This window comes from Sminthopsis crassicaudata, chromosome 1 (assembly GCF_048593235.1).
Source record: "Sminthopsis crassicaudata isolate SCR6 chromosome 1, ASM4859323v1, whole genome shotgun sequence".
Classification (NCBI taxonomy): Eukaryota; Metazoa; Chordata; class Mammalia; order Dasyuromorphia; family Dasyuridae; genus Sminthopsis; species Sminthopsis crassicaudata.
This window is the reverse complement of record NC_133617.1, coordinates 20,315,634-20,329,720: the sequence shown is the minus strand read 5'-3', so window position 1 is coordinate 20,329,720 and position 14,087 is coordinate 20,315,634. Positions and strand designations below refer to the sequence as shown.

The window sequence follows — 14,087 nt, the reverse complement described above, 5'->3', positions numbered from 1 at the left end:
AGGCAGGATTACATAGTGGATGGGAAGCTGGCCATAAAGCCAGGAAGACACATGCTAACTGTGTGACTCTGGCCAAGTCGCTTTGGTTTTAATTACTTCTTTAGGTTAGACTATAAGTTGAAGAAACAGAGCTAACCTGCTTAGGAAGATGGAGCTTTCTTACCTGGGAGATCCCTGTAGCTAACATTTATATAGTCTTAAAAAGTAGCAAAACATTTTACTTATATTATCTCAGTTGATGCTTACAACAACAGTGCCAGGTAGTCCATAGTGTTATTCCCATTTTGTGGATGAGGAAACTGAGATCAATGAAAGCACTGATTTTAGTTAACCCCTGTGTTTATATTTTAAAGTTTGTAAATAAACAAACAAACCTGTAGATACGTTATCTCCATTGAGTGTTAGCACAACCCTAAAAGGCAAAGCACGGCAGGGTATTATCATCCCCATAGTACAGAAGAGAAAATTGAGGGTCAGAAAATGTAAATGATTTGCATAGGGTCACACAGCTGGTATAATTCAGAAGCAGGACCTGCATCCAAGTCTTCTAATTTATTACTTCTTGAACGAATTCAAATTTCTTCCACTTCCTCTCACTGGGCATTGGTTTCAATATCTGAAAAACGAGGGGGCTAATCCAGGTCCCATCTAGCTCTTGAAACTGATAATAGAAAAAAGTGGAATCTGGGACTAAGATGATTTAAAGGAGAATCCTTTTCTCTAAATAAAGCTAATTAAAACAAATAAACAACAAATAACAATATAAATAAACAAATTACAAATAAAGCTATTTAAACAAATGGAGGGCTATCTTCCATTGCAGCCACTAAAGGGAAGGGAAATTCAGTCCCTTTACACTTCATTGCTCACTTCACCTCCCTCTCTCATTGATGGTTTTCCTTACATCCAACTCAAGTTTCTCCTGTAGCTTATTTAAGGTATTTTCCTCTTTTTAGTGTTCAGAGTGAGAGTTCTCCAGCTTGGGGGAGTGCTTGGCACAGTAGGGTAGGAAGGTGGTGAAGTGGATAGAATGGGGGGAGGACTAGAGTCAGGAAGACTCATCTCTGTAAATTTAAATCCAGCCTCAGACATTTCCTAGCTGTGTGATCCTGAGCAAGTCCCTTCACCTTGCCTGCCTCAGTTTCCTCATTTGTAAAATGAGCTGGAGAAGAAAATGGCAAGCCTCTCCAGTATCTCTGGCAAGAAAATTCCAATTGGGGTCATAAAGAGGCAGACATGATTGAACAGTAACAATATGGTGCTTAGCCCAGATTGATTGACTTGGTGGAGATGGAGTCAATGTGACATCCAAAGAGACTACAAATTCTGACTCTTGGGACTAGGAGTACAGCAGAACAGATAAAGACCCTGCCTTAAAATCAGGAAGACCCGGGTTCAAATCCTGCCCAATCTGACACATTGTGAGACCCTTGGCAAGTCACTTAATCTCTTTTTTGTTCTTAGATAGCTCTCTCAAGAGTATAAATTAATTTGAATTGCCGATTTGTATCTGAGGAGGAAAATTTCATACTATGAGTTCCTTACACTGATGAGCTCCTGGGCCTATGTGTGTTAGAGCAAAGAAAGGAGAGAGAGACAGAGAGAGAATGAGAAGGAGGGAAGGAGAGAGAGAGACAGAGAGAGAGAATGAAAGAGAGAAAGACAGAGAGACAAAGAAAGAAAGAGACAGAAAGATGGAGAAACAGACACACAGAAAGACAGACAGAGAGAGAGACAAAGACAGAGACACAGACACAGAAAGAGACAGAGACAGACAAAGACACACCGAGAGATACAAACAGAGAAAGACAGAGACATCAAGAAGAGAAGGGAAGAAAGAGAAAGGCAGAGGGGGAGAGAGAGAGGCAGATAGAGATAGATACAGAGACAGACAAAGACAGAGAGACAGAAACACAGATAGAGAGCCAAAGCCAGAGACAAAGACAGAGAGACAGAGATAGATGAAAGAGAGAAGAGAAGGAGAGAAAGAGAAAGGCAGAAAGAGAGAGAAACAAAGACAGACAGACAGAGAAGAGACAGAAAGAAGAGAAGGGAAGAAAGAGAAAGAGGGAGAGAAAGACAGATAGACAGAAATAGATACAGAGACAGATAAAGACAGAGACACAGAGACAGATAGAGAGCCAAAGGCAGAGACAAAGACACAGAGAGATAGGCAGAGACAAAGAGAGATGAGAGAGAGAGAAGAGAAGAGAAGGAAAGAAAGAGAAAGGCAGAAAGAGAAACAGACAAAGACAAAGAGAGACAGAGAGACAGAAACAGAAAGAAGAGAAAGGCAGAAGGAGAGGGAGACAGAGACAGAGAGACAAACAGAAAGAGACAAGGGAGACAGACAGAAAGACAAAGATGGAGAGAAGAAAAGAGAAGGGAAGAAAAAGAAAGGCAGAGGGAGAGAGAGAAAGAGAGAGAGAACTTAAAAAAAACCACAAGGACAAAATTCTCTTGGTTTGAGGCATTAAATCAGAATTTGTAAGCTCTAGAATATCTTAAATATCACATATCTCAAACTGCTTCATTTTTACAGATCAGGAAACTGAGTTCCAGAGAGGAGGGATGTCTTTTCCAAGGTCATGGGTGGGGGAGTACAAGTAGTAAGTGGTTCCACATTTGAATGGAGGCCCTCTCCTCCGGCTTTAGGCCACTCCTATTTGTTTCCCTCGCTCCTTCCTCTCAGTCACCTTCTGGAACATTACTGGGCAGAGTGGGGAGAGGGGACAGTGAGGGTTTAGCTCTAGAGGCTGCCGGGGTGGAGAATGTCTTTGGTAGGAAGAGAAGCCTGGTACGGCCTCTCTGCTGCCCACTCTGTGTTCTTTCCCAAAGAGGGCACAGTTACCCACTTTCCGGCCCAAGCTGAGCAGAAGGCGCTCTCTCACCCTTTTATGAATTTATATCCCAAGGTCCAAATCCAGCAACTTTTCTCTGCTAAATCCATAGAATTTAGAGACCTCAGGGATCTCTCACTTTTCAAAGGAGGAAACTGAGACTCAGAGAAGGATCGTAGTTTAGCCAGGGAAGGGATCTTAGAGGCTATCTAGATTAATTCTTGCCTTTCCCCCTCCCCATTTCACAGATGAGGAAACTGAGTCTTGGAGCCGTTAAGTGGCCTGTCTAGTATCACAACAGAGATACAATTGGACATTTCTTTAGATTTGAATTTAGGGGCTCTTTAGACCCTGCATTGCCTCTCTTCCCAGCAGTACTCTCCCCCCTGGGTTTTCTAACAGCCCCTAGTCCAACCTCCCCCCTCTCCCGCCCTAGCTCCCAGCTTCTGTCCTCCCACCCTCACCCTCCCACCTCATCCACCCACTCCCATCCTGCCGCATCCCTTGTTCCCCTCTCCTAGCCCGGTGCACTTTGCGCGCTGCTTTAGGGCTGAAGTCCAAAGTTCAGTACCTTGCTAAGCACAGGGATAAATATGAACCTTGGAGAATTTCCCTAGCTCCAATGTAAACAGAGAGCCAAGGGGCCCTGAATCACCGGCGGGCTAGGACAGGGGTGTGGGTGGGGGGGCCATAGGGCTTGGTAAGTGAGGTTTTGGGGGGAATTGGAAGGGAGGAAGGGAGGCTTGTTTCTGTTCTCTGGAGGACAGCTTGGCCGGCCATGCTTTGAGGAAGCCTAGGGAGCTGGGCAGGTGGAGGTAGCGTGGCCCACTGGCCTCCATTCTGGAGCCATGGTCTCCCAGCTAAGCCAGCTACAGACAGAGCTCTTGGCTGCTCTATTGGAATCAGGACTGACCAAGGAAACCCTGATCCGGGCCTTGAGTGAGACAGGACCCTATGACCTGACGGGAGAGGCCTCTGTGGACAAGAGGGAGCCCTGTGGCGGCGAGCTGGCTGAGCTCCCCAATGGGCTGGGAGAACCACGGGGGTCTGAGGAGGACACGGACGATGAGGGGGAGGATTTCACGCCCCCTATCCTGAAGGAGCTGGAGAACCTCAGCCCAGAGGAGGCAGCCCACCAGAAGGCTGTGGTGGAGACGCTCTTACAGTAAGGCACCTTTCCCCCCTCTGGCATGGTCCTGGGTCCACTTCCTCCACCCTGCTTGCCCTGCCTTAGCGTTGTCCCTGTCCACCGCCTGTTCTCTCCCCAGCAGTGGGACGGGATCTGCTCTGACTTAGAATTGCCGTATATGGTCTTCAGCAGCTTGGTGGTGGGACTTTGGAGGAGCTGGTGGGTCCGGGCTTAGAACCTAAGTGTGGCTTGAAACTTAGAGGGGGAAGAAGCAACTGGAACTGGGAAATCTCAGAGTCTTCCCTGAGAGAACTTGGAGTGTGTGTGTGTGTGTGTGTGTGTGTGTGAGGAGTGGGTATTTCTAAGCTCTGGAACCATCTTATCCTGAAATCCAAAAAAAAATTCCTTGGAATTCTCCCCCCCCCTCCTTGAATCCCCCTGGTCCCCAGTTGAGTGAACATCTGAGTTCTAGAGAGGGAAGCCTGGGTGCAGAAGCGGGATAGTGGTGGAGACTCTTCTGAGCTTTAGGAATAGGGCAGCCTTGGAAAGGAGGCCAAGTACCCCATCATCAAGGGAAGGCCTGAGGAGTTCATTCTTACCTCAAGGCAGGTGGATTCCTAGGGTCAAAGCTGATTCCTCCTCTTCCCCGCTTCCTCTGCCCTTATAGTCCCCTTCCCCCCAAGCAATGGCCACTTTCCCTCTTCTTCCTTGCCATCCCTACCTGAGCAGCTTCCTTCATCTGCTACATCCCATCTCTCTGGCTCCCCATCCCTGGAACTGTGTGGGACCTGGGGCTGGGCTGCTCCCCCCTCCCCAGCCAGCTTTGCCTGGTTACTAATTATCCAAGGGGCTTTATTATTTCTCTCTCTCTCTCTCTCTCTTTTTTTTTTTTTTTTTTATAAATTTATAAACTGAAAAGTTCCTGATAAGCCATGTGATCATTAACTTCTGATAATTGTGTCCTGGGGAAGACATGGCCAGACACCTGGCTCCAAAGGCCTTGGGCAGATTTCCCAGAGGGAAGGAAAGAGGGGGTAGTTATAGAGGGGGCACTAGGGGCTCCAGAAGCCTTCTGCTAGAGTTCTAGCTTTTCCTATTTGAGGAGCACGGGGTCCAGGGACTTGGAGATTCGGCCTTCTTCCAGCTAAAACTTTTAGATATTCTCCCTAAACTGGTTCCAACGGGAATTGGGGTTGAAATATTGACCTGAGCAAAGACCCTCCCTTCTGTCCAAGGTCCTGAATCTGGGGGCAGGGGGGAGATGGGTGGAGATGGGGGAGAGACATAGCTGGAGATGGGGTTCTGTATAAGGACCCTCCATTTAAGACTGTTTTTGGATGAAAGGTGGATAGGTAGGGAATCGGCCGTCCATCTGGGTCAGGGTCAGAGAAATATTTGGCCTGTGTGTGGAGTCTTTCTCTCTCTGTACACACACACACACACACACACACACACACACTCACACTCACACACACTCACACACACTCAGTCACATACACAATCACACACACACTCACACACACACACATACTCACACACACACACACACACACACACACATACACACACACACACACACACACATCCGGGAGGCAGACTTTTACCCATATACCCAAAGGACCAACTTTAGGAACCTAAGAGAAGGATTTCTGGGCCTCGAGGGGGTTTGGGATGGGGAACCTGAAGATAACCTGCTGTGGAGGGAAGAGCATGGGAGAAGGCACCTGCGGACTGAACCAGACTTCTAGTTTTGGTGCTACTGTGGGACTACTATGGCACTTTCTATGGGGCTTTAAGCAAATTTCTGCTCTGCTCAGGGCATCGGTTATTGTTTTTTTCCCCAAGCCCATAAAATCCAAGGGTTGGACTAGGTGATCTCTCGGTGGCCTCCCAGATCTGACTCTCAATGCCTGTAAGGGGCCCCCTGACTTGGCAGGGAAGCTATGGGGCAAAGGGTAGATTCTACCGAGCGGGGGGAGGGGCAGAAAGGCACAACGTCCAGGTCTAAAGAGAGGGTGGAAAGGGAGGGGGGAAGAGTGGGGAGTGGAGCTCCTGGTTGAGGCTAGGCCAACCCTGCTGGGGAGCCTGGGATGGGTATGGAGGCCCCAAGGAAGGCACCGTCCCTCCCTCCCTCACCAGGGGCCATTCTTACCTGGGTGGGGCCTCCGCCAGTCAGCAGCCTGGTGGGGGGTTTCAGTGAAGCACCCCACGGGGAGGGGAGTCATCTGAGAATATCATAAGTTGAAGTCCAACTACTGGGCTATCCTGGAATGGAGGAAGGGACCTGAGACCTGAGAGGGAGAAAGAGGGAAACAAAGAAGGAGGGTAGATATAAGTGCTGGAAGTAAAGGGAAAGGAAAAAGGGGATGAGAAGAGGAAGGGAAAGAAGGCCTAAAGGAGGAAAGCAAGAGGAGGTGAGGAGTAAGGCCCAGAGAAAGGAGAAGAAGGAGCTGAGGAGCCCCGTTGAGGCCCAAGTGTGGCAGCCAGGCTCGGGGATTGGGCTTTCTTTAATGCTAACAGGTTGTTATTTGCTTTCCATTTAAATTTGAGATGTTGCTATAAATTATCAACCAGACTCTTGTTCCTGCTGGAGTTTATAACTAACTACCCGGGTTACTTATTGTTCAGGTAACAAAAGGGAGGTGAAAAACGCCCTTCAAAAAAGGGGGGGCCTCCATCCTGAGGGAAGGGGGAGGTGGGGGGGAGGAGAAGGAAGGGCAGCCTTAGGTGGAGGGCAGAGGCCAAGGGCCAGGACCAGGAGGATCCAAGGCCAAGATGATCTAGGATAGACCCAGGCCCCATATATAGGGATTGTCTGAGCTCCCTGAGGCCAGGTCGCTGTTCTTGACTTGAGTGTGGTCCAATTCATGAGTTCATGGTGGATCCCTCTATTGGGAAGATCATTTGGAATCTGTTAGGGAGGATGCCAGAGTCAAGGGGATATGGCGTTCAGGGCACAGTCCAGGCTGGAGACTGGCTGCTAAAGTGGGGAGCCAGCTTTCTCGTTTTAGGAGTCCTTGCCTGGAACGAGAGACTCTCAGACTTGGAAGAACTCAATTAATTCAGGGAGACCCAACTCTTTTGAAGATGAAGATTATTATTATTATTTTTTTCATGTCAAAAACCTAGACCTCAGCACGATAGTGGTGGATTTTCTTTTCTTTTTAAATTAATAAACATTTATTTTTCCCTCTTCCCTTCAATAGAAAAGAAAACCCAAGTTTTTGTAACAAATCTTCACAGTCAAGTAAAATGAATTTCCCCTTTATACTTGTCTCATTTAAAACAATGCATATTGATTCCACTGGAGGTGGGTGGTCTGGGCCATCATCAGTCTTCTGAAGACATGATAGTAGTGGTTCTCTTACAATGTAAACTCCTTGAGGGTAGAGACTATGATATTTTCACATCTCCACACCTGGCATATGGTCTGGACATGGGATTTCATCATTATGGCACATGTTAGTAGGTGCTTAATAAATACTTGTTGGATTCAATGGAATCACGTCAACTTGGTTTGTTTGAACCCTATCTGAATATAAGAATCATTCCTGACAAAAGGTCATCCATCTTCTGCTCAAATCACTCATGTTATTTATTAAGCTCCTACTGTGTACCATGTGATGTGCTAGACAATGGGGATACAAGATTTTTAGGTAGCATTAGAACTGGACTCTTGTCTCATTGCTAATGTTAATTTGTAGTCTGACTTTATTTTTAAATTTTTAAATTTTTTTTTTTTGAGGCTGGGGTTAAGTGACTTGTCCAGGGTCACACAGCTAGGAAGTGTTAAGTGTCTGAGACCAGATTTGAACTCGGGTCCTTCTGAATTCAAGGCTGGTGCTCTATCCACTGTGCCACCTAGTTGCCCCCGTAGTTTGACTTTAAACAAGCGACCCTGGTTGGATCTCATTTTCCTTATCTGTAAAAGGAGGGAACTGGGTTCTTTGGTTTTCCCCAGGCCCAACATTGTAGGTTTTATGTATAGCTAGCATTTATATATTTCTTTTTTAAAAACATAAAGCGATTTACAAATATTGAGCTAGCTCATGGCTTGGTGGAGAGAGTGTCAAAAAACTCCCCCACCCAACAAAACCCTAAAGAACTCTCTTTGCCTCAGTTTCCCCATTTGTAAAATAAGAATAGCAATAGCATCTACCCTCATAGGGTTGTTCTGAAGATCAAATGAGATAATATTTGTAAAAAGAGCTTAGCACAGTGCGTGACATATAGCAAGTGCTTATTCCCTCCCTCCCCCTATCTCATTTGGCTCTCACAAGAACTGGAGGTGCTATTATTTTCCTCACTTTACAAATGAGGAAACTGAGACAGAAAGAAATTAAACTTGCCCAAGATTACATGGCTAGGAAGTGTCTAAGGCAGGATTTAAAATTTGTTTTGCTAAATTCCATCTACCTTGCTGCCCTGGTGGGATTAGGGTAGACAAGACTGGTTTAGGAGGCGTCCCAATGAGAAGCCAGGCTTGTTAGCATTTCTCGTGCCCTTCCCCCTCTTCCAAACAGCTCCAAACCTAGCACATACCTGTGTTCACCAAGAAGCAAGATCTCGGCTGGCCGGACAGATGAAGGTGGAGAGGGGGGTCAGCAGGTGGACTCCAGAGCAGCTAAATAGAGACTCGAATCTAAAATCTCTTGTTCTAGAGAGTTACTTATTCCCCGAAACTCTCCTCCAGCTTCTCTTAAGATCCTTTCTTCGTTAGCTAGAATCATAGAATAGGAGGTCTAGAGCTGGAATCAGTCAATTATTAATTATTTTTTAGTGATAATAATCATTAACATTTACATAGTGTTTCAAAGTTTGCAAGGCACTTTTTATAGATTATTTTCGGCACCTACTATGGGCTAAGCACTGGGTTAAATACTAGGGCCATAGACATAAAAGGGAAATCATCCCTGCCCTATTGGGAGACAATGTGTGCACATGTGGGTATAGACAAATAGTTACAACGTAGTTCTGGGGGGAAGGAGTTTCTGCCTTATTGGGGATACAACGTGTACAAATAAGGATATAGGCCAAATAGCTCCAAGGTGATTCCTGGGGGGTGGGGAGGTGAAGTTATGCCTTATGGGGATACAATGTATACACATATGGGTATACACAAATAGCTACAAGGTAGTTCTGGGGGGAAGTTGTGTTTTATTGGGGTCATAATATATACACATATGGGTAGAGATCAAATAGCTACAAGGTGATTCCTGGGGGGAGGTTATTCTTTATTGGGGACATAATATGTACAAATCTGGGTATACACAGATAGCTACAAGGTAGTTCTGGGAGGAGGTTGTGTTTTATTGGGGACATAATATGTACACATATGGGTAGAGATCAAATAGCTACAAGGTGATTCCTGGGGGGTGGGGAGGTGAAGTTATGCCTTATGGGGATACAATGTATACACATATGGGTACACACAAATAGCTACAAGGTGATTCTGGGGTGGGGGAGGGTATGCCTTATGGAGATACAATGTGTACACATATGGGTATACACAAATAGCTACAAGGTGATTCTGGGGTGGGGGAGGGTATGCCTTATGGGGATACAATGTGTACACATATGGGTATACACAAATAGCTACAAGGTGATTCTGGGGGTGAGGGGATGCACAGGGAAAGTGCTGACAGATGAGAAGGCGCCACACATAGGAAAGCCCTTAAAAGAAGTAAGGGCTCCCCCAAGGCATCAGTGAAGAAGGAGTGCTTTTCAAGTATGGGGGTTAGCCAGTGGAAATACAAGCATGGACATGATAGTTAGAGGCCGCCTAGTTCAAGCGCTTCTTTCCCAAATGTGGAAACCACATCCCAGGGAAGTTAAGTGACTTGTCCCAACTCACACAGCTGATAAACACAGGAGGTGGGATATGGACCCAGCTCCTTAGATTGAGGAGCCAGTACTTGCTACCACACCCTATTACCAATCCAAAGTTAGGCTCTTGAGCCTGCTGGCCATGGAGAGCTACCCTGGCCTAGTCTCTCCTTTCCCTTCATTGGATAATAGGACGTGCTCTCTATGTTGGGCTGTGGGTGTTTATGGAGCCCATACTGTGGTTGGAGTGAGAGGGGAAAGGATGGCAGCCTTCTAGTTCATTCTCAGTTATAGTCTGTGATTTATAATCAGTAGGTGGTAACAGGCTGATATCAGTGTTAGGCAGTGAGCTCCCATCATTCCTTTTCTGTGCATCTCAGGTTAGTTATCATTTTGTGTGTGTGTGTGTGTGTGTGTGTGTGTGTGTGTGTGTGTGTGTGTGTGTGTAACATTAATGTCTCCTTCTTGGCAACTCAATGTTCACTTTTGAAATTTGTCTAGATACTATATATTGTTTTTGTGAAACTTTTATTTATTTATATTTCCCCACCCAATAAGTTAATTAATCTTTGTAAAAAAGAAATATTAAAAGAAATCAGTAAAGCCAAATGACATACCAGCTATATCCAAGTATATTTTGAGGTTAGCTTGAACCATTTTGGAGAGTTAACTATTAAATTTTCAGTATGAACACTGAGACTTGGGAAACCAGCAAATCCCACAAATCAAGGTTTGATTTGTGGTTTGCTTGATCATCTATCTTTAATAAAATGATGGAGAAAGTGTTAATATTTCAGATTAAATTTAAAAGCATATTTTCAGCAGAATGTTAGCATCCTCTTGACCAGTGGTCCTCAAACTTTTTAAATAGGGGGTCAGTTCACTGTCCCTCAGACTGTGGGAGGGCCAGACTATAGTAAAAACAAAAACTCACCCTCTGTCTCTGCCCCTCAGCCCATTTGCCATAACCCAGCAGGCCTGAGGGCTGTAGTTTGAGAACCCCTGCAGTCTTGACTCTATCTAACATTATGTGACAAATCACACTGATTATCTCACCCCTTTTGCAAGAATGTGAGAAAGGCATATTTTCAGAACTCTTCTGTCGGGTCAAACTGTCACTGTCATCATTACATAGTACTGAGGGTTGTTGTACGTGTGGGGTTTTTTTGGGGGGGGAGAGGAGAGAATTTCTTTCCATTTATTCTGTTTTATTCATTGTCTATTTTGTTTTCTTAGCTCTTCTTACTTAAAATTGCATAAATTCACAAAAGCCTTTACGCACTCTTCTGAATTGTTCATATTTGTCATTTTTTTTATAGTATAGTAACATTACATGGATGAATAAATGAAAAAGATGTAGTGAGAGTTTCCTATGTGCTAGGTACTATGTTAAGTTTTGGACATACAAAGATTCAAAAAGAGATAATATTTGTCTTCACATTGTTTATATTCTAATGTAGAAAGATAGCATATCTGAGGAAGAGTGATCAAGGAAGGGAGTTTTGTTTTAGGAAGTCATAAGGGGAGAGAAGAGGGTCAAAAATGCCCCCAGAAAATAGCCTGATCTATGGCTGGATATGAAACTTCATGTACCACAACTTGTTTAGTGATTATTCCACAATCCACGGGAACTTCCTTTGTTTCCAATTCTTGAGGAGTTCTCAGTATTCATTATGACTCCATTTCATAGATTTTGTTGACTCATAGAATGTCTGAGCTGAGAGAGTCCGGCTAACAGGAAATGTCAGACTTGGAAGGGATATCAGAACTGAGAGGGATGCTACTATAGGGAATGACGGATCTGAGAGGGGTCTTAGAAAAGGGAATGATGGGGCTAGGAGAGACCTTAAAACAAAGTTTGTTAGGACTGAATATAGCACTTAGCAATAATCTGTTTTTCTTTTGATACCAATTTTAAAAAGATTTTTATTCTCAAAGACAAAACAGATTCTCCCTTTGTTACAATCTTGGAAAAATGCCATATTGTTCACCTTTCTGCTTTGTATACTCCAAAGACCATTAATTTACACCACATTTTAGACATAATTATTTTTTATTTTTTATATTTTACTTACTAATATTATATTTTATATTTATATAATTTATTAAGCACCTATTTTGTGTTTTTTTTAACAGAAAATTAAGTGTTTTTTATTATAGCTTTTTATTTACAAGATATATGCATGGGTAATATTCCAGCATTGACCCTTGCAAAACCTTCTGTTCCCCTTTTTTCCCTCCCCCCCTTCCCCAGATGGCAGGTAGACCAATACATGTTAAATATGTTAAAATACATGTTAAATACAATATATGTATACATATCCATAGACTTATTTTGCTGCACAAGAAATAAGATAAAATTAACCCGAGAAGGAAATAAAAAATGCAGGTGGACAAAAACAGAGGGAGTAGAAATGCTATATAGTGGTTCACACTCATTTCCCAGAGTTCTTTTGCTGGGAGTAGCTGGTTTTCTTCATTATTGAACAAATGGAACTGTTTTGGTTCATCTTTAGACATAATTTTTAAACCATCATTGCAGTTTGATAATGATGGGGTGGCAGCTTTTCTTTGATTCTTTCTGATGATGATAAGATTCTTCCTCTTTGGCCATCTGGTTCGTAACCAGCCTTTGTCAACACCCTTGTGATCTTCATCACCAGTTTTGCCTTGGAGTTTCTCATCTTCCACCATAGTCTTCAGCTGAATTCTTTTGGTATTTGTGAGTTCTTGGAAAACATTTTGTCTCTCTGCTAGTCAATCTTCAGCTTGGGACTTCTCAGCTTTTTGGACTGTGTGTTCAATGTTAGACAAGAATAATTTATAATAGGTGCTGGAGTAATCATTCAGGAGCCAAAGAAGGCAAAAACCCTAATCTTTGACCTCGGGGAGCTCCCTGTGTTTTCTGTTGGAGGGTCTTTTGTACTTGGGATGGGGATCTTACTTTCCTGCCCATGCAGATACATTGAGGATGCCATTTGCCTCCATGTCAAAGTCATTTCAATTCAAGGAGCACCTCAAGGGAGGAGGGGCATTTCTTATGAGCTAAATTGACAAGGAGCTCATTAGTCTCTGTCATAGCTTTCTCACCTTCATAAACCTAAGTAAGCACTCCATTGCTGCAGATCTGAATAAGTGGTGAGTGTCTGTGTCTGCACAGGGAGTGGAGAGGGAGATGACAGTATTGCATTGGATGAGAACGGTCATAATACTGTCAAGAGTTTCAATACTCAGGGGAAAAGGGATGATACCAACAGAGCAAGTCCTGAACTTTTCTGCCTTATTTCCAGATAAGATGGCAGCCTGAAAAGCTGCGCCATAAATAACAGCCTCATCAGGCTTTGACCTTGAAGAAGTCTTTTTTTAATTGCTTTTTTAAAATTAATTTTTATAATTATAACATTTTCTTTTTTTTATTAATAGGTAAATTTTTTTTAAAATTTAATTTTAATTTTATTTTATAATTATAACTTTTTTTTGACAGTACATATGCATGGGTAATTTTTTATAACATTATCCCTTGCACTTACTTCTGTTCAGATTTTTTCCCTTCCTCCCCCAACCCCCTCCCCCAGATGGCAGGCAGTCTTATACATGTTAAATATATTACAATATATTCTAGATACAATATATGTGTGTAGAACCGAATTTCTTGTTGCACAGGAAGAATTGGATTCAGAAGGTAGAAATAACAGTTTACACTCATTTCCCAGTGTTCCTTCTCTGGGTGTAGCTGATTCTGTCCATCATTGATCAATTGGAATTGGATTAGCTCTTCTCTATGTTGAAGAAATCCACTTCCATCAGCATACATCCTCGTACAGTATCATTGTTGAAGTGTATAGTGATCTTCTGGTTCTGCTCGTTTCACTCAGCATCAGTTGATGTAAGTCTCTCCAAGCCTCTCTGTATTCCTCCTGCTGGTCATTTCTTACAGAACAATAATATTCCATAACATTCATATACCATAATTTACCCAACCATTCTCCAATTGATGGACATCCATTCATCTTCCAGCTTCTAGATAACATTTTCTTTGACAGTACATATGCATAGGTAATTTTTTTTTTTACAACATTATCTCTTGTACTCCCTTCTGTTCCGAGTTTTTCCCCTCCTTCCCTCCACCTAGATGGCAGACATTCCCATACATATTAAATATCTTATAGTATATCCTAGGTACAATATATATGTGCAGAACCGAATTTTGTTGTTGTTGTTGTTGCAAAGGAAGGATCGTATTCGCAAGGTAAAAATAATCTGGAAAGAGAAACAAAACAAAACAAAAAACC

At 43.5% G+C, this 14,087-nt stretch overlaps 1 protein-coding gene across 1 annotated transcript in view; it reads left to right on the top strand.

The window, feature by feature from the left end:
- The first annotated feature begins 3,571 nt into the window (after positions 1 to 3,571).
- The window catches only part of HNF1A (HNF1 homeobox A), a 33,554-nt gene continuing 23,038 nt past the window's right edge, over positions 3,572 to 14,087 (top strand). The window contains exon 1 of the mRNA XM_074296011.1: positions 3,572 to 4,005. Within this exon, the coding sequence (XP_074152112.1) occupies positions 3,689 to 4,005 (317 nt within the window). The 5' untranslated portion in view covers positions 3,572 to 3,688. The remainder of the gene's footprint in view (positions 4,006 to 14,087) is intronic.